This window comes from Phaseolus vulgaris, chromosome 8 (genome assembly GCF_051622355.1).
Source record: "Phaseolus vulgaris cultivar YP4 chromosome 8, ASM5162235v1, whole genome shotgun sequence".
Classification (NCBI taxonomy): Eukaryota; Viridiplantae; Streptophyta; class Magnoliopsida; order Fabales; family Fabaceae; genus Phaseolus; species Phaseolus vulgaris.
This window is the reverse complement of record NC_143505.1, coordinates 56,066,306-56,091,931: the sequence shown is the minus strand read 5'-3', so window position 1 is coordinate 56,091,931 and position 25,626 is coordinate 56,066,306. Positions and strand designations below refer to the sequence as shown.

At 31.6% G+C, this 25,626-nt stretch overlaps 6 protein-coding genes across 7 annotated transcripts; 3 read left to right on the top strand and 3 right to left on the bottom strand.

The window, feature by feature from the left end:
- Positions 1-6,072: 6,072 nt before the first annotated feature.
- Positions 6,073-7,832, top strand: LOC137823960 (uncharacterized). The gene is made up of 2 exons (XM_068629345.2): positions 6,073-7,007; positions 7,091-7,832. The coding sequence occupies exons 1-2, from the start codon at positions 6,142-6,144 to the stop codon at positions 7,728-7,730; spliced, it is 1,506 nt and encodes a 501-aa protein (XP_068485446.2). The 5' UTR covers positions 6,073-6,141; the 3' UTR covers positions 7,731-7,832.
- An 825-nt stretch (positions 7,833-8,657) lies between these two features.
- Positions 8,658-9,940, top strand: LOC137823959 (protein EARLY RESPONSIVE TO DEHYDRATION 15). The gene is made up of 2 exons (XM_068629344.1): positions 8,658-9,490; positions 9,579-9,940. Exons 1-2 carry the CDS (start codon positions 9,274-9,276, stop codon positions 9,749-9,751), a joined length of 390 nt encoding a protein of 129 aa, XP_068485445.1. The 5' UTR covers positions 8,658-9,273; the 3' UTR covers positions 9,752-9,940.
- A 1,853-nt stretch (positions 9,941-11,793) lies between these two features.
- LOC137826898 (heavy metal-associated isoprenylated plant protein 45) lies at positions 11,794-12,781 on the bottom strand. Its single transcript, XM_068633056.2, has 3 exons — positions 12,669-12,781; positions 12,483-12,558; positions 11,794-12,151 (listed from the first exon to the last, which is right to left on the bottom strand). Exons 1-3 carry the CDS (start codon positions 12,675-12,677, stop codon positions 12,012-12,014), a joined length of 225 nt encoding a protein of 74 aa, XP_068489157.1. The 5' UTR covers positions 12,678-12,781; the 3' UTR covers positions 11,794-12,011.
- Positions 12,782-14,724: 1,943 nt separating this feature from the next.
- On the top strand, positions 14,725-17,072 carry ATCAN2 (Ca(2+)-dependent nuclease family protein). Of its 2 annotated transcripts, none has more exons than XM_068629341.1 (9): positions 14,725-15,076; positions 15,245-15,300; positions 15,443-15,557; positions 15,651-15,761; positions 15,872-16,059; positions 16,139-16,195; positions 16,273-16,432; positions 16,517-16,585; positions 16,670-17,072. In XM_068629341.1, the coding sequence occupies exons 1-9, from the start codon at positions 14,924-14,926 to the stop codon at positions 16,766-16,768; spliced, it is 1,008 nt and encodes a 335-aa protein (XP_068485442.1). In that variant the 5' UTR covers positions 14,725-14,923; the 3' UTR covers positions 16,769-17,072. The 2 variants fall into 2 exon arrangements, with proteins under 2 accessions (XP_068485442.1, XP_090149851.1); XM_090293725.1 differs by having other exon boundaries at positions 14,862-15,076; positions 15,449-15,557.
- Positions 17,073-18,690: 1,618 nt separating this feature from the next.
- On the bottom strand, positions 18,691-21,480 carry LOC137823957 (uncharacterized). The gene is made up of 2 exons (XM_068629340.2): positions 21,130-21,480; positions 18,691-20,788 (listed from the first exon to the last, which is right to left on the bottom strand). Exon 2 carries the CDS (start codon positions 20,743-20,745, stop codon positions 19,066-19,068), a length of 1,680 nt encoding a protein of 559 aa, XP_068485441.1. The 5' UTR covers positions 20,746-20,788; positions 21,130-21,480; the 3' UTR covers positions 18,691-19,065.
- A 1,395-nt stretch (positions 21,481-22,875) lies between these two features.
- On the bottom strand, positions 22,876-25,626 carry LOC137825774 (alpha-soluble NSF attachment protein 2). Its single transcript, XM_068631553.1, has 9 exons — positions 25,249-25,626; positions 25,106-25,155; positions 24,954-25,026; positions 24,679-24,758; positions 24,401-24,552; positions 23,861-24,020; positions 23,726-23,773; positions 23,505-23,585; positions 22,876-23,106 (listed from the first exon to the last, which is right to left on the bottom strand). The coding sequence occupies exons 1-9, from the start codon at positions 25,391-25,393 to the stop codon at positions 23,026-23,028; spliced, it is 870 nt and encodes a 289-aa protein (XP_068487654.1). The 5' UTR covers positions 25,394-25,626; the 3' UTR covers positions 22,876-23,025.

Here is a 25,626-nt window from a genome sequence, read left to right as displayed (position 1 = left end):
CAAAAATCTTTAACTAGAATAAAAACCTATATTCTCTTACAAGTACAAATAATGCATTCAATCAACAACAAAAAATAATAAAAAATCTCTAAAATTAGAAAAAAAGAAATAAAAAAACTCCAAGAAAGGAGCACCATTTATCTCATTCTAAACCTTGTGTCAACAATCTAACAATTGAAACCTACGAAATTTTTGATAAACCTCGTGTCCACAAATCAATTTGATCTAACGGTGAAGAAATTCTCAATCGTCATTCAAAAATATGTAGTTTGGTGAGTATGCAAAAATCTCAATGCTTTTTCCTCTTCTCTTTCTTTATTTATTGTCACATTTTTACTAATGAGTCTCTAAGATACAATTGTAGTATGACCTTTTTTTAGTTAAATAAATTAAAAACTTTACCCATTTTAACCTAGATTTCAAATAAAACTAATTTAAATACTATAAATAATTATTCATTGTATTGACTAAGTTAAATACTATTTTATAAATTAAAAAATTATTAATATTTAAAATAATTTTTTTATTAATAAAAAATTATAAAATAGTTTCTAAATTGATATTTAATATTACCTATTAACTACTTTATATTTTAAATTATTATTTAATTAAATTAGTGACTAATTTAGTTAAAACTTTTGGTAACTAATGTTAAATATCAATTTACAAATTATTTCATAAACATTTATTATTAATAAAAACTACTTTAAATATCAATAATTTTTTAATTTATAAAATAATATCTAACTTAATCAATATAATGAATTGGATTTTCTTTAACTAATTAGTTAGTAATTACGGATTCTCTTGTAGTGTATTTTTATTGATTTAATAATTGATATAGTTTCAAAATTATATATTTATATATTTAAGGCTTCTTTTATGGTGACCCTCAAAAGAGAGACAAGAGTATCCCTAAGGTATTTAGGCAAATATTTTCCAAAACTCCATTGAATTGGACGAAAATCACAAAATCCTTCACCCACAAATCACTTTGAAATTGGGAATGAATTCCATTATTGGATTCAGAAAAGCTTAAAACACATACACCCGTGTCGTGTTTTGTTATAGAATTAAGACACAAACTACTTATACGCAACATTGGTAGATCTCGCATAAAGTGAAAATTTACGTCTCTTCTATTAGATCAACATGATATGATCCTATCATAATTGTAAAGATACTTATACAAGATAAAGTTAATATAAAAAAACAAACTAAATTTAGTTGAAAGTGAAAATCAATATCTGTATAAATTAAATTTGTTATGAATAGTATAAAAGTGTTACTTTCTAAAATATTTATATATGAAGTAATTTTAAGAAACGATTTAACACAAATAGTTAAAAATGAATACCAAATTTAGTAATAGGGTCTAACTTCAATATCTTATGTCTTATATAAGGTTGTATTCCTATTTACGACAGAAGGGTCATTATCATTTATTGTTCTCTTTAATTAGAAAACAGCACGCTCATGAACCTGGTTTCATTCCTAACCATTCCATAAGGCTTAGGTTTCTCATAATTTGCCTAATTTCTATACAATCAATCTTCACACACTGAGAAAACATCCTTAAACATTTGGTTTATTTAATATAAATAATTTCTCTTAGTACCACTCAAGCTATTAAATTAAAGGTTTAAAAGGATATATTAAAGTGTCTAATTCTACTAGTTAATTAATCTGACAATTAATTAAATCTAAATCCTTTTGTATCCAATGTGGTAGTATGCAGTAATAGTATAGGCAATAAAGTTTGCAGTCCAAATAATAAAAAAAACAATTACTTTATAACTATTTTTTAGAATAAAACATTATATTATAATAAAATAATAATTTGTTAAGTGTTATGTTATTTTATCAACAATAAAAAATAAATAATATGAACCACTTCGAAGATGATCCAACCCTTATACCGAACACAATATAACAAATCTCACCTTTCCCTTACAGTTTGCCAAAAAGCCTATTAGACTAAACGAAAAAACAAGTCACCAAATAACAAACCAACACCACACATTCATACTACATAAAGAAAATATCTTGAAGTTCATAATCACTTAATAAAAAACATAAAAGTCAGAGGGACAAAGCACCAATCGGAATAAAAAAGCTAGGCATAAGCTATTTTAGATGTAACTCAGGACCATACCTTTAATTGAACCAATGTGAACACTCCAGAATGATTAATCATTTCGCCTTTTAAAAAGTGTTTGTTCCAATGTTTCCAAATTTCACCAACAATTGCAATTCAAACACATCCACATACATCATTGCCATAACAAGTATGTTTAACAGTTTAAAATGTAAGAAATGTGAGGCGGGATTAAAATGGTCCATCGATGCCAACCCCAACCAAACGTAGCACTAGTTCCAAACTAACCAAACAAATTTACATTCAAAAAATAAATGACAAGTTGTCTCTACATTAAGCCTGCAAAAACAACATAAGTTACTAGCAACTGCATCCCCTAGTGTTTCCAAATTATCCTCATAAGCAATTAAATTAACCAAGTAGTAAATTGAATTGAGGACAAAGTTTTAGTCTTCCAAAAAAAAGCTTTAATCTTCCAAAGGAAATCAAACAAAGACGAACTGATCCATAAGAGAATTTCCTTAAAATCTTGTAATGTTAAGTGTTCTTAATAGATCGTATCATGTAACATGTAACGTAAAAAAGAGTATAGTTCCTTGTGTATACAACAACTACACTTTCCTTTTCTATAAAAAAGTATTAAGTATTTGTAATCCAAAAGTAGGAATATATTCTTAGGTTTACTGATATATATCGATACGAATGAATACGTTGAAACTTAATGGATTAGGCAGCAAAGCAGAAATGGAAGCATATATATATATATATATATATATATATATATATATATATTTCTTTTCTTTAAAGTTGGTTAAGAGTAAGAAAATAGTTAACATAAGCATTCATTTGGGTATATACCCTTCGTGATCATCATAAATTCATAATTCACCAAGGTTCGTTCCTTTTCTTTTGATGAATTGCGTGTATGAGAGTGGATAACACTTCAAATTAAATATTCCAAACTGTGTCAGACTTATGATTCATATTTTCCATTATCAATCAAACAGAATAGAATATAACTTTCAGCTTTCTCCCCATTCAAAAACCATAATACACTTCATTTGAAATAATTACTATATACTTTCTTTACTTCCAAATTTTTTCTTCCTCTACTAAACCCTTTTCTCATCTACATTAGACTTTGTAAGTGTAATATTCCTTTTAGTGGATCCTTCCATTAAAAATAATTGGAGAGTCTCTCGGTCTTCTAATGTAGATTATTTTATTGATAACTAACACTAAAAAAAGTTATATTAATGATTAAAGTTGTAATTCTAGTATTAAAAATCATCATAATATATAGTTACCTTACTATAATAACTATATTAATAAGTAAATTCTAATATATTGCTGTGAAAACAAAAGTAAATTGTAATATATAATACATACATTATATTAAGGCACATTTATTTTTTCTTAAATATTAGTTTAATTCGTGTAGTAAAAATGTAATTTTAGAAATATTGTAATCGTATGCAAAATAATATAATAATTTCTTGGTTCTTTAATACAATTAATAAAATAAAATAGAGTTATGTAACACGAAAGCATAATATAATTAAGATAGTTAATTAAAAGTTAATTAGTATATTAGATTAACAAATATTGGTTAACATTAATAGATATTATGTCTTTTAATAAAGTGATTTAGGTTTTGCATCATAATGTCGCTATGACAATGTTATAGGGTACTCTAATCCCTTTATAAAGAAAAAAAAAAATAATTAGAGTACTACAACCTTTTAAAAAAAAAATCTAACAATGTTTAAAAAATAGAATGACGATATTCCTGTTCTTTTTAGTTTAATATGCATAAAGTTACATATTTTCATCCATTTTTCAGCAGCAAACTGACCAATGATCCCATCCATATCCACCCAAGTCAAACTACAAAAAACTTATCAATGTAAACTTCCCAAAAAAAAATATATACATTCAAAATTTATCCCATAAAAAAAAGTCCCATTGATGCCTCAGGCTATTTACCATTCGTCTTATCTAGTAGAATTTCATGAAAGTGTTTGTTTTGGGGAAAAAAAATGTCACCTTGGGACCTTTGCATCCTTCTCTGCTTCATGTTCATCAATACCAAATATATTATGTCTATTATTAGACTAAAATTGTCTCCTTGGCTTTGCATCATTGATCATTGGTGCACCTATATTCCTTTCAAAGTTCAATTGTAGCTATAGTTTGAGGGCATATATGATATAGAAAACTCTCTCATAGCTTGGATTTGTTTTGAGAATCCGCAAACAGAGTATATCTGCAGAAGAAACAAAACCAATGTCCCTGACTAATATTAAGATTAAGTGAGAGCAAACAAAATATTTAAGCAAAAAGAAAACAATTATACATTGTGTATCCTTATTGTGATTTTCTTTATAGATCTTAATCAATAATAAGGTCAAAACACCATTCAACATAAGACTACTTAGCCAATTTAAAATCTGTAAGTTATCAATAACCATTTTTTAGTTGTGTGAACAATAAATAATTCTACTATGTCAAGTTTCACATTCTTAAACACAATGTTATTTCTATGTATATGTATGACACATCTTTATATATATATATAGACACACATATGTATATGTACTGTCAAACCGTAAATATACATATACATTCGAACTCAGATGTTTACATATATATGTATTAATTGTCGAATTTATGAGAGTTGAGTATTCGTATACCTATCTGGCATTTCGACATCTGAGCACATTACATTTCTAACTTTTCAATAGTGTGTGAAACCTAACAATATTATTAGCAAAGATCACAAAGTAAACATGCCAGAAATTATCGCCCATACAACTTAAAGCCCAAACAAATAAGTGAATTTCTCAAGGTAGAATGTAATGAAATTTGAACCCTAAACTATATAGTCAAATCTAAATTCACTTAAACATCGGAGCACAATTATAAGTATCCTGTTGAGAAGATTGAAGATCTAAGAACATCGAAAATCCAAAAACATCGAAAATCCAAAACGATCGAAGATCCCTAAACCCGAAGGAATGCACCAAAAAAAATAATTCGAACCTGTAGGAACTATATATATATATATATATATATATATATATATATATATATATATCACCAATAATCCATCTTTCTCCTTGTTAGTGTCATCCTTCCATGAACGTTATTAACAATTTAACATGCACAAATGGAAAATGTTAACAAAGTAAGCAACTTGCGAATATGAACTATTATTGACAAACATTCCATTAGACACGAATCCGAGTTCCAACTAAAAAAGTTTCCTAGCTAAAACACTAGGTATATTGGTTAAATAAGCACTATATCTAGCTAAGATTTTCACGCATGTGGGTAGAGAATCCAATGCCCATTTTACAAACAAAAGATGCCCTTGCCCTTCAAGTGCCACACGTCAAGTAATAAATGTAAATCTATGATTGCTCTTCCTTCTCTTATTTTATGTTATTTTTCTGTCATAATTTGTTGAAAGAGAATTTCATCACTTATTGAGTGAATAACGAATATTTCCATTACAGAGACATAGTGTTATCTGCAACCAGATTCAAAGGCTTCAAAGTGAAGCCACGTAAAGAACCACAAAAATGCTACTAACGTGGTGGACAATCAAATATTTCTCAGTAAGCAATTGACACATCTTCAATTTAAAATACATAATTATTAAAAGAATATTAGATACTAAACTGGGTTGAGATAAATTAAAATATAAACTATAGCAAAGTTAAACAATCCTATCTAAATAAATGATTCCACTTTTGGTTTTATTATTGCGTCTTGTAGCTATGCTAAAATCATGCATGCATTTTTAGACAGTTACCATATGTGGGAAACGATAGAACACAAGAAAAAGTCTTTATCTTCTACTTACAAATATTCTATCTTGCTTTTCCCAAATTCTAATATCATCATACAAATCACATGCACTACTACTTTTGACCTTTCTTGCCCAACAAGAATCTTTGCTAATTTACTTTTCGTCTGTTAAATAGAGAACTTGACGAACATCTGAAGCCCCACAACCAACACCTAGCTAGGTTTATGCCATGGCTTATTACAGATTTCTTGATGTGTTCTCATGGATTCAAAACAGTCCACCAATCTCAGAATGGAAAACAGATTCCATGTCTATGAGCATGTGTTCCACAAACTCATCTCAACCATCACTTAATCTTATCATAGCAAAAAATCACCACCAATCCTCAAGTCTCTCTTTAGCCATTGTGGCAGATTTCAGCATCCCTATATCTCTTTGGACCTCTAAACCTTTCAAACCTAACACCAAAACCATGAGGTTAACAGATGGTGAAACCATTTCCAATCTCCTTGTTAATTTCATACAAGATATCCTTCATTATGGCTCCAACAAGAAGAAGGTTTCCTATATCAAGTTTCCCAAACTTGACTCTATTTCTAATTTCCAAGACATTTTCAACCTTGCTTTCCTCACTCTCTTGTTCCTAGTTTGCATATACGAAGCCCCTTCTGATCTTCGTTATAATTGTCTCAGCACTTTGAAAGAACAACTGGCAGGGTGTGAGTCAAGGCAAGCATCGAAGCTACTAATGAAACTCTTGGGTTCCAACTTAGAAGAGCAGTGGATGCGTTCCGTGAACCTTGCAATCACAAATTGGATTGTGGAGCTCCAAGAAACACATCCCAATGGTCACATCACCTTCAGAACTCCATCACCTCTATTTTCTTATGCATTCTCAACAGGTGGGTTATGGAAAGTTCAATTATACTGCCCCGTCATAAGCATGGATGTTGTGAATGCAAACAACCATCCACCTGACGAGAGACTTCAATTCTCTCTCAAATATCAACAACTTGAAGGCGTTCTTCAATTCAACTACAAAGTCATAATGAAAGAGAAATGGGTCGAAATCGTGGTGAACATTGACAACATAAGGTAATTAATATGAAGGTGTTTTCATTCTTCGTTTGTTTTTTTATCATGTTGAACTGCTGAAATATTTACGCTTCTGTGGAAAGATGCGATGTTTTGAAACTAGTAGATGACAGTATGATGAGAGAGCGAGGAGCAGGTGCAGCTGAAAAACATTTTCCTTCAAGAATCTCGCTGCAACTAACCCCCACGCTTCAACACCAAGTGTTGAGTGTATCAGTTGGGAAATCCTCGGAGAATCCGGTAATAGAGTTTGGAGTGGAGAAAGGAATAGAAGCCTCGTTCGATCCACCGAACCCTTATATGGGACTCAGCGTATCGGCAGGAGAATCCACAACTGTGAGCTTAAAGCCGTGGAAATTCGAAGAATCTGTTAATGGGTACAGTGGAAATTTGAACTGGTTTCTTCATGATAGCACCGATGGGAAGGAAGTGTTCTCGTCAAAGCCTTCAAAGGTTGCGATGTTTAACCCAAAGTCATGGTTCAAAGACAGGTACTCAAGTGTTTATCGTCCTTTCACTAGGCAAGGAGGGGTTATTTTTGCAGGTGATGAATATGGAGAAAGGGTGTGTTGGAAAGTGGATAAAGGTGTTGTGGGGAAGACGATGGAGTGGGAGGTAAGAGGTTGGATATGGTTAACATATTGGCCTAACAAGTACAAGACATTCTACCATGAAACCAAAAGATTCCAGTTTAAAGAAACAGTCTACCTCAAAATTGCATAGTTTATTGAATCTGTATCACAAATTTATTACATATCATATTTTTCATTTTTTTCTACCACTGATTATAACAGTAAAGAAAATAATATACTCAAATTAATGGCCTGTTTTATTTCTCACACACACAATCACCCTACAAAAATTTAATTTTAATGATGAAAAGTGATTTTTTTTATCTCCCTTTACTCTTGATTATTACAAAGCAAATGAAATAAAAACTATTTATATATTTATGCTGTATACTTAGATTTGTAGGAATAAAATTAACTTGTTTTTAAAACTATTTATGTTATGCAAATATTACTTAAAAAGTTGCACAATTACTTTTAGAGAGATTGGATCAATATGCATGTATTATATTAAATAATAAATTATTTAATTAAAAATAATACTAAAAAATTATAAAAAAATTATCTTTTATGGAATATTATACATGATTTCAAATAATTTACTTTATACCTTCTTTACTTCCTAATTTTCTTCCTATAGAAAAACGCGTTTCCTCTCTACATATTATATTAGACTTTCGTTTTTTTTGGGGTAAGTCTTTATTAAATTCCTTCCAGATTAATATGTATGACACAACTCAAATCTAAACACAACTTACTTACAAGGTTAATTTTAATTTTAAAAATAGGACACAATATAATGGTTCTATTCGTTTTTTAATTAACCTTTAAAATTTACAAAGATAATATATATTATATTGCATAACATATTTTTACTTCTAATTTTTTGAATCATTTCAACCTTGCACAGGTTTAGTCCGGTGAAATATCCACTATCAACTCGTTCTAACTAATATGTTAATTAGGGTTTCTTGAAAATAATAATAATAGTAATTTTAAATAACACAACACATTTTACCAATATTGCCAGTAAATAAGTTTAACCAATTTTTTTAAAAAATTAAATTATGCCCTAAAATAATATCTTGTAAAAGTTTTCTTTCTCACAGAGATTTATCGTACAACTTCTACATTTAATTATTTTCTCAAATAACCATACACCCTTTGAAGAAATTAACATAATTAAATAATCACCTGTTAAAGATAATTAGTATGTATAGATGACATAAAATTAAAATTAGAACTTAATAATTAGCAACAATTAAGGATGTAATGACTATATAATTAATTAAAATGCAGCAGTTAATAAAGTAGATCCAAACCTAGTTGTACAATTAGCACTCCAAGAAGATGAGGACAGACAAAAAATGACGTGTAAGTGTGTAACCTTGTCTCCAATGTATCTATGTATGATGAATACAATGAGAATGAGGATGCCATCCATCATCATGACCCATGAAGTGAACCATACATGTGATAAAAATATCTCAAAACAGTGGCTGATCCAAAAACCGTGTTCGAAGTGGAGGCTCACGCGTGTCACGTGTGCAATGCTCCCAACACCCAAGTCGACGTCGTTTTGGCTCCCACACTCGCTATAAATACCCACCCACCTCCGAGTGGATAAGCACAAACTTTGACACCTATTATCTATTTTTCTTCAGTGGTCTCTGTTATCCTTATCCTGTTTGTTTGCAATGGAAGTGATCTCTCCTTCATCCACCTCCTCCAGATTGAATCCCAACGCTCCAATGTTCGTGCCGCTCGCCTATCGGACGGTGGAGGATTTCTCCGACGAATGGTGGAATTTGGTTCGTTCCTCCGCGTGGTTCCGCGACTACTGGCTCCGCGAGTGCTTCCAAGATCCCCAGTACCAGAACGAGCTTTTTGATTTCGACTTCGACTTAGATCTGGGTAACTTTCTACTTCCCATTTTTCGTTAATTTTTTTTTTTTATATTTATGTTTTCAATTAATTAATTGTTTAATATTAATGGATACAGAAGAAGAAGAAGAAGAGAACGAAGGGGAAGAAGGAAAAGAGGTGGTGTCTTTGGGGGTGCTCAAATGGCGAAGCTCTGGAGGAGGTTGGGCCGAAGCGCCTAGGTATGTTGAAAAGGCCCCAAAGTTCGTCAAGCCCAAAGTTAGTCCTCGGGCTATTCACCAGCCCAGGTAGATCAGCTAGGCCCATCACCGCTGTTCATGTACATAGATCAGCTAGGCCCACCACCACTGTTTATGTACATACATAAAAGTTTCAGTCTCGTGGCTTTAGAAATTTCTTTACATTCTCCATTTTCATTTTCATGTTGTTGTAATGTTTCTATAAGATAAATTTAGTTTCTTTCACAGTTACAATTGTCAATCATGCATCTATTTTCCAGATCTTAAGCTTTATAACTGGATTTTTTTTTCTTGTTTTAACCAAATTATCATTGAGAAAGGAGATAACAAGATAGTATTATGATTTATCAGGGTGTGACTAATTAACATATGAATTTCATGTTTATAAGAATGTTAGAAGATATTTTTCAACTTCATTTTAATTTTTCTTTTGTTCTTTACTTAATTATTTTAAAAAGTTAAAAAGTGTGTATGGAAGTATCAAGTCAATTACACGTCATTTTGGAATGTTTATGGCAATTTTGAATAAATAAAAGGCATGATTAAGAACATACTAATAAGTGAACCAAAAAGTATATATTAAGTTTTTTTATATAATATTTTAGAAGACGATGAGTTACATAGTGATGTGGGTCAACAACTGATCGTAGATTTGTAGGTAAAAGAGGTAACTCAGAGTAAGACACAATACCCTCTTTGGCTTTTTGGTCAAAGAAATGATATTTAGATAATGCAATTCATATGCATTGCAACAAAGGAAGCTTCTTTGCAAGTGGTATATTAGTTTATATTTGTTACTTTTTATACAATTAAAATTTTTAATTGTTTGGTGAAAACTATTTTTTATTATCAATTCGTATCTATTCATTTATTATTTTGAAATAAAGGTGAAAATATAACACATTTAAACTATAAAATAATTCTTAGCAATTAGTAGAAATTGGTCACTTACCAACTTGATGAGTTTATAAAAAGCAATACACCAAAATAATTCTTAAAATTACGAGTACTAATTAAATTAATCTTTGGAATTAAAGAAAAAGAAACTTCAGGTTAAAAATTGTTTAATATAAGTTATTTTTGTTTTCACTGCTGCAACTTGATAATATCTTGATTAAAATTAATTGATATTCATAATTTTATGAATTAAATTGACGTATTAGTTTATGTTTGGAAAAGCATTTCTTGGTCAATGTGTCCTTGGGCTTTAATGAACTTTTGGAATCTCAGGAGTGAGTTTTCAAACTTTTGGTTGAGTGCATAATTTTCAAAAATTACTTTTAATCCATAAGTAATAAAGACAATGTTTCTTCCAACCTATTTTCAATATAAGTTTAAACACCTGCAAATGACAATCTAAATATAGCTTCAAAACATGTTTGGATGAACATCATTTCCTTTTTCATCTTTATTTTCAAAATAATAATTGATAATTTTTTTAGAACAAATTTTTAACTAAACCTTTTTATCAAAAAAATTAAAATGTATAACACAAATATAAAATTGTAACAAATTATTACACATCTGACCAAATATATAATTTTGACTAACTAAGAACAACAAGTGCTTTGAAAAAGTGGACTTAAATATCCCAATAGGACTACTCATTTTTATCCAACATCCATTACCCTGTTTTCTTTAAAAGCACCATCTGTGACTTCCACCATTTATCTCTGAGTTTTTGGTTTTCCAGCATAAAATGCTTTGTCAACTTTGCCAGATTATTTTCATGACCATCAATATGCTAAGCTAATTTTCAATTGAACCTCCCAATTTTAAAGTTATGTATAAAGTAGATAACTGCAGCTGTTATAACATCTCATCAATGTTTTGCTTGTACTTGTAAGTTGTATCATGAATTCATCTGCAATCTTGCATATGCTTTAATACACTGCTGGTTTTCATCTACACTCCTTCATTTCTTGGTTTTGGTTGATACTTAAACATCATTTGTATATTTAATAGAGATGTGTGTTACATCATGAGACAAACACAGCAACAACAATCACGGTTACTCTTACTATTGCTATGACAAGTTATATTACTCCCTTTTTGTCACTGTAAACAATGTTAAACAATCAGACTGTATACAAATAACTAGAATAATTGTTTTTATTGATCCCTTCCTTCATTTGATGTCTCTCTATCAGGTGTTTCTGTTCTGAGGTAAAGGTTAAGCATTACAAAATTGAAATGGAACTATAACTATACCTCTTCAAACTCTACATATCTGATAGAATTTAACTTCACTCGTGTACACTATAATTTATCTCCTTAATTTAGATGTTTCTTGAGGAAAAGAAAACTTGAATTCAGCAATTGGGTTGAGTATTTTCCCATGGGGTTGCATTCTTGCCAATCTTCTGAAGAACCCTAATAACTTCTTCCGTTGTAACATCACCTGTAACGATGACCTTGTTCAACTGTTTGTCCACGTTATACGTCTCAATATCTGCAAGGCCACACACAAATTATTCATGGTAACCAAGGGATCTTCACAGAAAAACTGAACTGTGAAGTCTCTTCACACATCAAGTATGCGACAAAACCTTGATTAGACCTATGTAAACCTGATAGTTATACATAGTGACAGTAAACTTTATCTTATAAATTAATAAATCAGTGAAAGTAAATTTTATCTTATGACAGTTTATTTAATAGGATTTAACTTAATTTGAAGGCTTAAGTAACTTTTTTTACTTAAGTTCTTTCTTATTAAGTAAAAAAACAAAACATGGTATATCTAGTTATATCATTGTGACCTTTGGAAATGAGTTACTTACCTTCAATCTTCTTGATGGCCTTAAGAATTTTTTTGATACACTCGTCACAGTGTAAACCAACCTTCACTTCCACCACCTGATGACACAAAACGATGACACAAAACAAGAAAGTTAAATGAGTTTCATTGCTGTGCCATATATAGCTGAAAGCAAAAGAATGAAATAGGCAAGTAGTAAGTTTCTTACATTCGCCATTCTAATTATCTGTGAGTGGAAAAATGACAAAAAATTAAAGTTTCTGATGTTAGAAGCCTAGAGAAGGTAGAAGAAAGAAAAAGGGTAGGGTGTTTATGTTAAACAGAGTGTGATGAGTTGCATCCATATTTATATGAAAAAGCATGCAGTGAAGAATCTGGTTCTGCATTTGAAAGATGGAATCCTTCACTTTGTGTGAATGAAAGGTGCATCAAACTTTATTCCAAATTGTTGATTTGGGAATTACTGGCTTCCACTCATTCGATAGGGTTGGCAACCACAATCTCCCTGTTGGGTTTGGCAAAAAACAAGTGAACAGAGATGGAAGAGGAATGCAGCAAGCAACTATTAATTTCTGCAGCTTTCATTTGTCAACTTGTATTGTTCGGTACTATTCGGTACGAAGTCAAGACCAATTAGATTAGGTTGACTAGACACCATGTTCAGTGAGTGAGGTTAATCATAGTACACATTTGAAACGTAGGTGAACATTGTTCTGTGACTTCAATTGGGAGATTGTTGGGAATGAAGCCAAGACCAATTGGATTGGACTGACTAGGCACCATGTTTAGTGAGTGAGCTTAATCATTGTGTGTGCAAGATGATAGAATGAAAATCTAATAGTTGTCCGTGTAAATATAGGTTACAGTTGACGACGAATCACGATAAATCTTGTATTGTTTATTTTCTTCAGTTAATTCGTGATTATGTATGTTGGTTTCGCATGAGTTTTTTTCATATATAACAAAAATTTTATTTCATTTTTTTGGATAGAACGGGTGGAAAATGGAAGGAAAAAAAAAAATGAAAAGTGAAGATATATATTTCGATTAATAATATGAGAATAAAAAAATAGGTGAAAAAATTACTACTAATACGAATCCTTATTGAGTCCTTATTGATTAATGTGTATTTTTACTTCTTTCATCTCTATATATGTACCAAGACAACAAAATAATATATTTATGTCTTTTTTTTTCTCACATCTTTCATTCATAGTAAACAGTGAAAATAAACGAAGCCTTATATACTTATTCAAATATATCTAATAAATCCAAAATCAAGTCTACAATTTAAACACCCAAGCATACACTTCAAAAAGAAATTATCACATTTCAAGATTTGAAAAGTGTTTATTAAAATATTATGCTTGAATAATGTTGGGTCTAGTTAACAATAATAAGAAAATAAAAAAATAAAGAAACTATATTATAATAATAAAAATTATACATAATTATGTGAAAAAGTAAAACATTTGTTAATATATAAAATAAAGACAACAAAATAACCATTAACACAAATATAATTAAGTACACTACAAAAAATAGATGGAAAATTAAAATCAAGTCTTTCACAGCACATTTTCCTTTTCATTTGAAATGATAACCTTGCTTTGTCGTTTTCCCTTTCTATCAGTAAAGTACCAACAATTATTATTTTCAAACCTTTTCCTACCAACTATCACCACTTTTCCTTAAATAAATTGTGAAAGGACACTATTAAATGTTAAATGGTCACTCTCTTTTTGCATTAGAGTTATAGATATCGATATTCATATTCATATGTATCCGTTTAATTTAAAAAAATTGTTAAATTTTTAATAATTTTAGTATAACTCTAACATAATTAAAAAAAAATATATAGTTAAAAATTCAAATTTATTATATAAATTTTTATTATGATTAAAAAAAAAAAAATTCAACAATCATAAAAATATCTTTTTTTAATCATTTATATATATAAATTTTTATTATCAATTTATATAATTTTATAATTATATAATATATAAATTCGTCTTCATTTACATTTTAAAAATTTTACATATTACTATATTTATATTCATATTCATATTAGTATAAAAAAACAACTTTAGTCATTGATATTAGGAAGTCTCAAAAAGAGTCTTTGATGACAACCAAACCGTATTTTAAATTATCACTGACAAAAAAAAAATCTAATAGATAAATTTTAAAATATTTTGAATAAAAATTGTAGTAGTTTGGTAAATTTAGCCATCAAAAGCGTCACCAACGTTTTACGTTAAACCGTTGACGAGCACCTTCACAGTTCCTTCCCAACAACATTATCAAATCAGAAGAAAGTAAGAAACAAGGCAAGAGCCAATCATAGCACGCCACCTGTCTTTTGGTGCACTTTCTCTGGACCAATCCCAATTCCTGATTTGTTCTCGCCCCTAGATTTTTTCCCCATTTTCTCAAAGTTTCAACCTTTGATCAAACTCAATCATGGGGAACGCCCTGAGGTTTCTGTACGGGCATTGCTGCAAGCCCACTGCAGCTGGTGATTCTGATTCACTTGGACCTCACGGCGTGTCCTCTGCCACCGTTGGTGTATCAGCACTTGCCCATGATCTCTTTCACTTTGACATCACCTCCCAGGTGCATGCATGTTGCTCCCTTAATCCTTTAATTAGGAACTCACACTTTCTCTAATTCTGTGTTTCAGCTAATTTGGCATGTTCACTTTGTGAGGTTTTTATGCTTTTCAGCTAATTTAGTATACTGATTTTGTGAGGTCTTCATGTTTTCCCTTTTGCAATCTTTTAGGTTCCAGAAGGACTCAGCAAGCATGTTGTGTCTTCTAAGAAGGCCCAGGCTAATTGGTATGTCACCACAGTCCTTATACTAGCATTCTGATTAATTTATATAAAAAACTTAATTTGTTTTATTTTCTTGCTAGTGATTATTGAGAAATTTGCCTTTGAACTATATGTGCCCTTTCTGTTCCTTACAATTTTTTTGAAGGTATAGAAAGTTAGTAGATGCTTGGAAAGAGGCAAAACCCCCTCCTAAGACACCTGAAGAAGCAGCTACACTTATCATTCGGACATTGAAAAGACACCAAAAAGCAGATGTTGAGGTTTGCATGAACTTCCTAACCTTGAATTAAGTATGAGAGCACTGGAAAAGACAAAGCTCGTTGTGGATGAAATTTATGTTGCTTAATTTATAGGGATTGTTGGCTTTCTATGGTCTTCCTCCACCACACACCCTTGTTCAAGGAACTATTCAACCCCCGTCAACTTTGCCTGATGGAGTTCAATTTGAAATGCACACCTTGCCTGTAAGAATAACATTTCTATGCAGTCCATAAAATAAAATCATGTGTACTTGTGCTGAAAATGTGGTTTTTGACAAAATGACATGGTTCATCATTATTTGCAATGGGACTAGGTTGATGCAAAAGCAGTGGCAGATGGGGATACCGTAACAGTGTATGTTAGCACAACAGACCCCAGAGAATCAGCATTTGTCCCTGGCAACGTTCATACAGCAGCAGTGAGAAGATCAGAAGCACGTGCCCGAAGGAACTTTGAAGACGCTGATGCATTTCACAAACAGATAATTGATTCAGGATATCGGTTGGTTTGTAGTTTCCCAACTTCTTATGTCTATGCTTCCAACACTTGATATTTTTCTTCTAATTGTTTGGTTATTTAGGGTGATTCATATTCAAAACGAGGAAATCCTAGCTAAGAAGTATAGAATTCGATTAAGGTAATGACCAAACAAGCACTAGTGGTAGAATGTTAAGTTGTTGTGGAAGCCTGTAATGAACTCTAGCAATAAAACAGGGGTATTGATGCACCAGAAAGTGCAATGCCATACGGAAAGGAAGCTAAAGCTGAACTGGTCAAGATTGTTCAAGGAAAGCCTTTGAGGGTCCTTGTTTATGGAGATGATCGCTATGGTCGTTGTGTAGGTGATATCTATTGTAATGGCACTTTTGTACAGGTAATCATTTCATTGTTTTGCTCTCAATCTATACATTTATCATTACTTTCTAAGTTTCTCATTTTGATTTTCATTTGTGATTAGGAAATCATGTTGAAGAAGGGTTTAGCATGGCACTACACAGCCTATGACAAACGGCAGGAACTAGAAACAGTAAAATTACTAACCAATGTTATGGTTCTTTCATTATTTTTCAAAGTTATATGTATCCTAATTTTTCTTAAGTTCTTATCTTAGTGGGAAAAACAAGCCAGAGCAAAGCGTGTTGGGTTATGGGCTTCAAACAATCCTGAAAAGCCATGGGACTGGAGAAGAGAAAGACGACAAGCTGCATGACAACACAAATTCAGTCCAGCAGAATTACCAGAGTGCCATTGTCAGCAAATTCTTGGGAAAAACTCAAAACAAAAGGCCCTTCATTCAATATTAATGTATCATATTTGACAAACTGTGTGTATAAGCAAAACAACTGTGAACTAACTGCATATATTTTTCAATGGAATGCTTTGAACCATTGACAAATCTGATGCACATGGTTTTTTTTCTTTTTTTTACAGACAAATCATTGTAATGTTGATCAAGTGTTGTACACAAAAGGTTGAGACAATGAGGCTATTTTGCGCGTGGGATTTGAATGTTACTTCTGTGAAATATTAATTATTAATATAAGATTTTGAAAAGTGAAGTGGTAAGTAAATATAAATTAAATGAAGTTAAGAAATTACGTAACTCACTCAGCCAACTGAATTAGATTTTCTTAACAAAATATACAGATATTAAATATTACATGATATTATTATTAGTCATGAACGAATACTTATTAAACATGTCTATTAAAGAAATTCAATGTAATATAAATTATAAAATAAAAAATAAAAAAATGAATTTATTGAATAGATTCTATTGAATCATTTAATCCAATTTAGAACAAAGTTATATTCATATACATATGAATTTACTTGTAATATTAACATCATATTATCATACTTTTAAAAGTATATATTTGTGAAATTACAAAATTTGAGAGGGCTATGCTTTTTTATCTTATGGAGACATCTTCATATCATATGATGACATGCTTAGAAAGAGAGATCTTGTGGTATCTTTCAATCTTTAGTGTTACAATTTTTTTTTATCACCTTTTCTTGTTCATTTGCTACTATGTTGTGAAATTAGTTTGAGTGTCGTTAGTGATGCAATTTGGTAATTTCCTACTTTTGTTTTTCTAGGATTCTTAGAATCATTTGGTAGCAACCATGTTTTTATCTAAATTCACATAAGTAATTGTTGAAATATGGAATAATCGCATTAGTATCAAGTTTAAAGATCAAAACATAATAAAAAGAAAATCTTTTTAGTAGATCATCTCACAGAAACATTAAGCAAGGGTAATGCAAATTCCTTTATAAAAGAAATTAAAATCATTAAAGATTTTGTTGCTTCTTGTCACTCAAGAAAGGAGGTTAGTATTGTACAGGTTTATTCAATTCTTCCAGATTTTTGTAACTCTTTCTCTAGTGGCCCCTTTTCTAACTTTTTCTTCTTTTATTTAAGGTTTAAGAATGTTGTTGATAATTGATATTGGTTAGTTAGATAAGGTAGTTAAGATTACAGCCAGCAGAGTGGTACTTTACCATTATTATTTTTGATTAAAAATATGAAATCACAATATTTATATTTTAATGGTATTATTACCCACTTCAACATGCTATTTTATTGATAAAAGCATGTTAGTTTAATGTATTTATAAGTATGCACTTATGAAATCACAATATCACAATATTTACTACAATCTAATTAATACTGAAACATCATAAATTTGAATAGTCATTCATTCATATTGACTTGACCACTCTGTAATCCAAACAAAACTAATTTATTGTTTTTCTCTCTACAAATTTAAATCAAACCAATCATAATCAATATAATTACAATGCTAATTAAACAAAAAGCCAAAAATCTATATATTCAAACCCCTTTAAATGAGACCATATTCAATTTTAATACTAAAATAAATTGATTGTATTATTAAAATGATACATTTAAATCAGATTGTTCTGTCTCGTGCCTGCCCCCCTCCAATATAATGTATAAAACCCACCTTTAACAAAAGATGCTGCTTGTTGTGATTGATAACATCACAGAAAAATCACAGTGAAGCATTCATGGATATATCTTGGATTGAACAAGCTGTAAAAGCATAAATTGTACAAGCAGGGAAACTCAACAGCAGTGAACAAGTCATTTGCCAAATACAATTTGGAAAACCAGGCCTGGTTGTGCATACACCATATTTATTTTAACTCTCACAAGAAGGAGCACGTTAAGATTTAAGAATGTACAATGTTCTTTACAACCATTTCCTCTGTCGTTGAAATCATCTCATCTTCGGGGAAAATTGTAAAGAAAACCTCAAAAAAGAAACAAAAGGACCTTGGTTTCAAGCAGACATCTACTCAATTAATTACACAATGTGATTGAATTCAACATCTAGAATGTACTTCCTAAAATAAAATTCAAGACTGATATACACTGTGAGAACTGAGTGGATAAAACCATGAATTAGGATATACTAAGCACAAAATTTAACGGACCATCCCATATAATGCCATGTTTAGCAGTGCCTTTTACCTTCAGGGACCAAGAGATTCCCTTTGTATTAATGGTGGAGTAGGTGGGTTCATTGGATCATCTTTACCTCTTTCAGAAGGCTCTTCTTTTACAGTAGATAGTGGTCTCTCTGGACTACGATATTCCTTCAAGAAACTGCTTGAACTTAGAGGACTAGATGGCTTGATCATAGAAGGGGAAGAGTTGTTACCCAAAGGAGAACTTGTGCCAGATGCCACATCTTCACGAGGCAAAGGTGACATTGGCTGTTGGTCACTACTATAAGAACCTTCTTTCCTGCATAATTTGTCTTCTACAATGTCATAGCTATTTGCCGTCCTTACTTCTTGAGCAAGAGAGCACCAGCAACAACATAGCCAAAGTGTGCAATCAGAAGCTGAAGGTTTGCCAAAACAAAAGTTATAAGAAGGCAGATTGAACCTTCTTCTCATTTGGATCCTCCAAAAGCCACCATAAAGTGCACCAAAAAAACAAAGAATGATCCCAGTAGCTACTAGGGCCTGTCTAACAGTGTCATTTTCAATATTAACAGCAGCCAAGGTAAAAATCCAGAAGGGAGCCATACAGAACAGCATAAATGTAGCAATGTGAACATACATGTTTCCAAAGCCAAGTCTCTCCATGTTCCAACCAAAGACACAAAATGTACAGAAAAGTGATAGATATGCTTGCGAAATGTCATTCCAAATGTCAAGTATTCCTCCACTCCACTGTGGTGGTCTATTTTCAATAACCCTCTGTTGCTGTCTGGATGCAAATGAATATTTCTTCTGAAATGATTTTACTCTCAGCTGATCTAGCCTCGGAGCAACAGAATCTTGAACCAGTGCTTCTTCATCCATCTCAGAATTATAATCTTTACCTAAAGGGCTAACAATGGCATACAGACCAGCGACTGCAGGTGCACCAATAGCAAAAGATATGCATATTCCAACTCCTATGGCCGGGCGGTCAGATCTTTTATATCCCCAGTTTAGACCACAAAGTGCATATTGAGCAAAACAATTCAAATTAAGGAGAATGATCACTACCATCATGTGTGCCCACTCATGGGGCTTATAAGTCCCATTCTTGCAATACACCTTTCTAAGTTTTGAGATATCTTGTGGACTCCACCTGCACAGAAGCACAAGGTGGTAGCACCTCTTTGGATGCTGGTACAAACACATCAGTGTAAACAGTGCATTGAGTATTTGATTGTTCACTTCAAACCATGCATTTCTCTGAGACTTCCTTGGCAGCACACCATTCAACATGCCAGTCATGACAAGGAACAAAATTGCACCTGAAACAGCAACACACAAGATCCACACAAAAAGGGCCATGTTTATTGGGTCCCTAATCCATTCAACACACATCTTCTTGAGTGAACCCCAGTCAAGTTTCTTAGCAAACATGCCGCTGAAGCGCTCCCTCAAGCGAAGCGAACTCGGTGAGGGCACAGCCTGTGAAAGCTGGTCCTTTTCTGTTGCAAGCCGCTTGAATTTGGCAGATGCAGACCCAAACTTCAAGAAGTTGATCCTATTGGGAATAAAACTCAAGGTGCTCTGGAACTTCCTCTGAGGGTTTTCATTGCCCACCAGTGTTCTTCCAGATGTTGAAATATCTATGGAAGCAAAGTCATTTACTTTAATTCCATTAGAATCCTCAATTTCATCTTTACCATTATCAACTGAAACCATTCTGATATGAAGCCTGAGCCTTCTCAATCAAAAAATCAGAACCCTATAATCAATGGTAGGAACAAAATCAGCGAGGATAAGAATAGAGCATTTGTGCTAAATTTTCAAACCCATATCAAATTTCATGGGTATTCATTAGCACAGAGACAAAAATTCAGACTTTATTTAATATATGGGACGATGACCTAGGAAACAGATAATTATGCACTTTAATTAATTAAAATTCACACCCTAGAACAAAAATATCAACTGACAGATTACAAAACTAATTCAAATAACACCAATAGATTCATCTAGGAAAAGAGAAAAGAAAAAAAAAAAAAAGAACAATAACATCAAAGGTTGGAGGTATGAGGCGTTAAGAGCAAGCAAGTAAAAACGTACCTGTAAGGTGACAAAAAAGGAAGAAAGCGTTTGAATCCAAGGAAGAGATATATTCTTTATAAACCTCACAAGCAAATAATGAATCTAAACTCTGGAAAGTGCAAACTGTACATCGTAAAACAAAGAAATCGCATGTAAAACGAACGAAAGAGTTGTTAGTTTCTCAGCATCTGGTCAAACGGACCGCAGAATGCCAATTCCCTGAGAAGTGAAAGGAGGTAAACGTTGAAAATATTGAAAATTTATTTGTTTGGTCGAAATTGAAAATTATATTTATATTTTCTTCCGACCACCATGACAACATTCATCCTGTGTGGTTGAGTCAAAAAGAGATAATAAACAACGATATATCATGTGTTTTTTTGTCATTTAGACAGTAATAACAACATTAGTGAAAATACTCAAGAAAAAGGAGTTTTCTTTCAAAAAATAAGGAAAATTTGTATTATTTATTTAAATAAGTTAAAAGTTTTTTTTTTCTTTTTACTACTGTTTATTTAAACAACACAGGTTTACTTTTTATTTATTTATTTATTTATTTATGTTGCCATTTTTTCTTCCTTAATTTACTCCACTTTTCAAAATTCAAACAGAGCGTTCCAAGGAAAATTGAATTTATCTAGAAGCTTATCATTCTAGAAGGGAACCAACCAGCCATTACCGTGACAAATACTCTATTTAATATCGTGTCTCTTTTTTTTCGTTCACTCATTTTATTCAATCTTTATTTTTCACAAAGCTGGTGAAACAATCCAATAAATTAATATTTAAATTATTTTTAATTTAAAATATTATTATATTAGTATAATAAATTATCAAGCAGATGTTATTTAATTTTTCGTTGTCAAATAATCTTTTCCTTTTCGTAAACTTTACCATTCTTGATTACGTGATGGTTGCTTTTTTCCTGCCCTTTTTCCTAACGTATGATTCATCAATACAGCGAAAAAATAATACTATATTTTTTGAACGTATAATTAAGTAATGTGAGTAATAATTGTTTAAGCAGATGTATAAAATATAAATTTTCTTGTTTTGTTTAGAAGGTCAATATCTTCTTTTATGTCGGCTGAGCTGAGCTGACATCAATTGTGCATAGTGGACCATGAAATGATTCAACGGTTCTATGTAGTGAGCTATTTAAAAATTAAATAACTATCGATTAAGATTATATCACTTGGAACAGCTAATGCGATGCTGTTTATTTCAGTGTCTATATCTGATTACCTGCTTCACAAACATAAAAGAATATTAAATAATCATTATTATTATAATATATTTAGCTATAGTTTTCGTGTATATGATGATGATATAGAATTATTTTTATGAAGAGGTGAGCACCTAAGAGTTAAAATACAACTAACATGTTGACAATCACAACAACTTGGACATCATTAGTTAACTTGTCTTCCACCAATCAGGCTTTAGGTAGGAATGCAACTACTGGCAAAAATGACAATCAAGGTGTTTCTTTTTTAATGAGTTGAAAAATTAGCAGAGAAAATTTTTAGACTTTTTGAAATTCAGTTTTCCCCTTACTCATTAAATCATACCGTTCATTTGTAAAAACAATAATTATGGAAATATGAGAATATGAAGATGGCACGGCTTAATTGAAAATAGTACCGAGACTGAAGATTTTTCATTCTTCCAAATAAATTGCTACAATAAAATCTCGTTATGATGACCAACAGATCGAATAAAAGTGGATCAACAGATCAGACTCTAGCTACCTCAACATATTCATTTCAAGCATTCATGAAGACCATTTCAATTGAAACTCAAAGCAAAGTACAATTTATATTAGTAGTGAGATGAACAACTAGACAAACAAGCATAATACAAGATGATAAATATCAAACAAGAAATCCAACCAAAAGAAGATTATTGTCCAATTCAAGTAAGATCATCCTCCTCAAGTTCTTTGGCTTTCAGTTTCTCCTTCACCCTCAAAAGAAGTGTTGTCTTCCAAGAATCCTACAGAACATTGACGTAAACACTCAATGTTGATCAAAATGAGAGTAAGGCTATCTATGGAATGCAAAAGAAAATTGTTCAGAATACAACACAAGTAATGAGAATTATTTTTTCTCAACGTTCTTCTCACAAATAAAATTGTAGAATTCGATACAATTTTACAGTGTCTGACTCAAATTTCACAATATAAGTACTAGTCCTGCAACCTATGTTTAAATGAATGAATCAATATTTCACGGGAACATTTAAAGTAGATGCAAATTAGAGAGAACAAGATTACTAAATTGCTGACAATTGGGTTAATTCAATTTCGATATGTTCATTCGGAAACAAGGATACAGATATTAACTATATTGAAAAAAAAATTCTTGTTCATTTGACAACTATTTGGAGCTTACCAGAGGGGTCATACTATCAAATTCTTTTATAACTTCAGTAAACTTCCCAACATCTTCTTCATCAATTGCAGCAGCAATATCCTGTCAATATTAGTACATCATCGGGAATGTGAGTAATGAAATAGCCCATGCAATAATGAAATTTATAATAAAACCAAACATTAATAAGAACATTATAACAGAGGAGGCAGTTATTGATATGTCCACAATTAGCAACATACTGCAAGTAGTCTATATTCTCGTGTTCCTGAAAATGTTGGATCTAAATCCTGCACAAACAAATACATTTGTAAAGAATTTAGTAGATGGTGATGTTATCAGAGTCACAAGAGGTAAATTCTATGAAAATATCGGACCTGATATCGCTCCAATGCATTGCTAATAGCTATAACATCCCCTCTACAGAGTTGGCAAATGCCAGCATTAAGAAGATGTCCTTTAACTCCATACTTCAGTAAATTATTGTTTAGAGACTGGCGAGCAATCTCTTCATAAATCTCAATTGACCTCTGATATCTGGAGATATAAAATAAATTAGAACAGTTCATATTCTATTTAACATACAGAGAAGGCTAGTATAAAGTTCATTTCATTACAAACTATAGCTTTCTTTACATTATTCGGAGTTGGTGCTTAAAATAGAAACCACCCCCACACATCAATATATGAATAACACTAAATGCAGCAATCGGCTAATATTTGTCAAAACCACGTAACCCGGCGGTAGAGGCTAGGGGTGATACAGAGGAATGCCAGCTTACTAAACCAAAAAAAACATAGTAACGAACAAACACGGAACAATAAAATAAAATCATCTTCAGGCATTATTATCAAGGCATTCACAGTTCACTGCAACAAACAAGATCAAAATAAGCAGAAAATTAGAAAAATCTTACTGTTCTAGCTGGGCATTGTATTGAGCAACTTTTTGCTTGCACTGGTTTGCAGAAGTGTTCACATCTTCATTTTCATAAAAATCAGCCGCTTTTTCAAAGTAAACTACTGCTTGTTCGATATTTTGTTCAGACTCATACAACTCAGCAATTTCCTGCGAATACAAAAAAATTCAATCCAATCATGATACATTCACGACAATTCCTGCTAGAAAGCCCCAAAAAGCATTGTCAAATGGAAAAAGGATACCTTCAAATAAAAATAATAATAAGCTATATACCTTCAAATATCTAGCTGCCATAGAGAGTCTTCCAATCTCACAAAAAATATTTACAGCATTGTCTAAGCAAGATACAGCCTCTGCATTAAAAAGATACAAAAAGAACCTTAACATCGAAAATTCCATTAAGCAGTGGCATGCATTATACAATTTGATCACGGGCAAGGACATATGAATTTGACCCCAAGCACGCACGCGCACATACACAAAAAGAAACATGGTCAACTGTTCACAAAACATAAGCCTAATGTTTGTAAACTGTAACCGAAAAATACCATTTATGTTAGATTTTTTATAGCAATGCGCAGCGTCAACATAAGCTTGGGCAGCTTCATGCTTGCTTTCCAACTACAACAACAGAATTCGTCACAGCACGTAAATAAAATCAAACAAAAACAAAATACACCAAAACAACGAAATGAGTTACCTTCAAATGACAATTCGCCAATTTGATGTAGGTGGATCCTGCTTTGTCCCCTGAAACGCGAATAAATTCGGAAACCTTAACCAACACGACATGAAGGTCATTAATAATGATTAATCTAAGGATTTGGAGAAAAATAAGGTTACATGATTTGGCGAGCTTGAAGGAATTGGCGGATTTGTCGAAGAGATCAGCGGCGTCCTCGAATTTGGAGCCAAACAAACCCCAACCGCTGAGCTTCTTCTCTGCCTTGCCCTCGAAATCCTGGGCCCTAGCCAAATGATCTCCCATGTTTTCAACTATTGGAATCAATCGATCAATTCCCTCTCCTTCATGCAGTCTTCGTTAATTGTTCTTTCATACCTACAAACTCTTCATCACCAAATTAAACTGTAACACAAATGAAAATGTTACACGCAATTACCACAATCGTTAGTTTCTCCCATTCCGAATATGCTCGGGCTCCGCTCGTTCCGCCATTTCATCCATTACAAACCAAAAAAGGCTTTTTGCTTACTTCACTT

Excerpts from the sequence above, each read along its gene's own strand:
- LOC137823959 (XM_068629344.1), top strand. The coding sequence starts at position 9,274 with ATGGAAGTGATCTCTCCTTCATCCACCTCCTCCAGATTGAATCCCAAC. Across the intron at positions 9,491-9,578 it reads CGACTTCGACTTAGATCTGG|AAGAAGAAGAAGAAGAGAAC; the intron begins GTAACTTTCTAC and ends TAATGGATACAG.
- ATCAN2 (XM_068629341.1), top strand. The coding sequence starts at position 14,924 with ATGGGGAACGCCCTGAGGTTTCTGTACGGGCATTGCTGCAAGCCCACT. Across the intron at positions 16,060-16,138 it reads ATAATTGATTCAGGATATCG|GGTGATTCATATTCAAAACG; the intron begins GTTGGTTTGTAG and ends TTGGTTATTTAG. Across the intron at positions 16,586-16,669 it reads AACGGCAGGAACTAGAAACA|TGGGAAAAACAAGCCAGAGC; the intron begins GTAAAATTACTA and ends TTCTTATCTTAG.
- LOC137823957 (XM_068629340.2), bottom strand. The coding sequence starts at position 20,745 with ATGGTTTCAGTTGATAATGGTAAAGATGAAATTGAGGATTCTAATGGA.
- LOC137823960 (XM_068629345.2), top strand. The coding sequence starts at position 6,142 with ATGGCTTATTACAGATTTCTTGATGTGTTCTCATGGATTCAAAACAGT. Across the intron at positions 7,008-7,090 it reads GTGAACATTGACAACATAAG|ATGCGATGTTTTGAAACTAG; the intron begins GTAATTAATATG and ends TTCTGTGGAAAG.
- LOC137825774 (XM_068631553.1), bottom strand. The coding sequence starts at position 25,393 with ATGGGAGATCATTTGGCTAGGGCCCAGGATTTCGAGGGCAAGGCAGAG. Across the intron at positions 23,774-23,860 it reads ATGCATTGGAGCGATATCAG|GATTTAGATCCAACATTTTC; the intron begins GTCCGATATTTT and ends TTGTTTGTGCAG. Across the intron at positions 23,107-23,504 it reads TTGATAGTATGACCCCTCTG|GATTCTTGGAAGACAACACT; the intron begins GTAAGCTCCAAA and ends AATGTTCTGTAG.
- LOC137826898 (XM_068633056.2), bottom strand. Across the intron at positions 12,152-12,482 it reads GGCCATCAAGAAGATTGAAG|ATATTGAGACGTATAACGTG; the intron begins GTAAGTAACTCA and ends GTGGCCTTGCAG.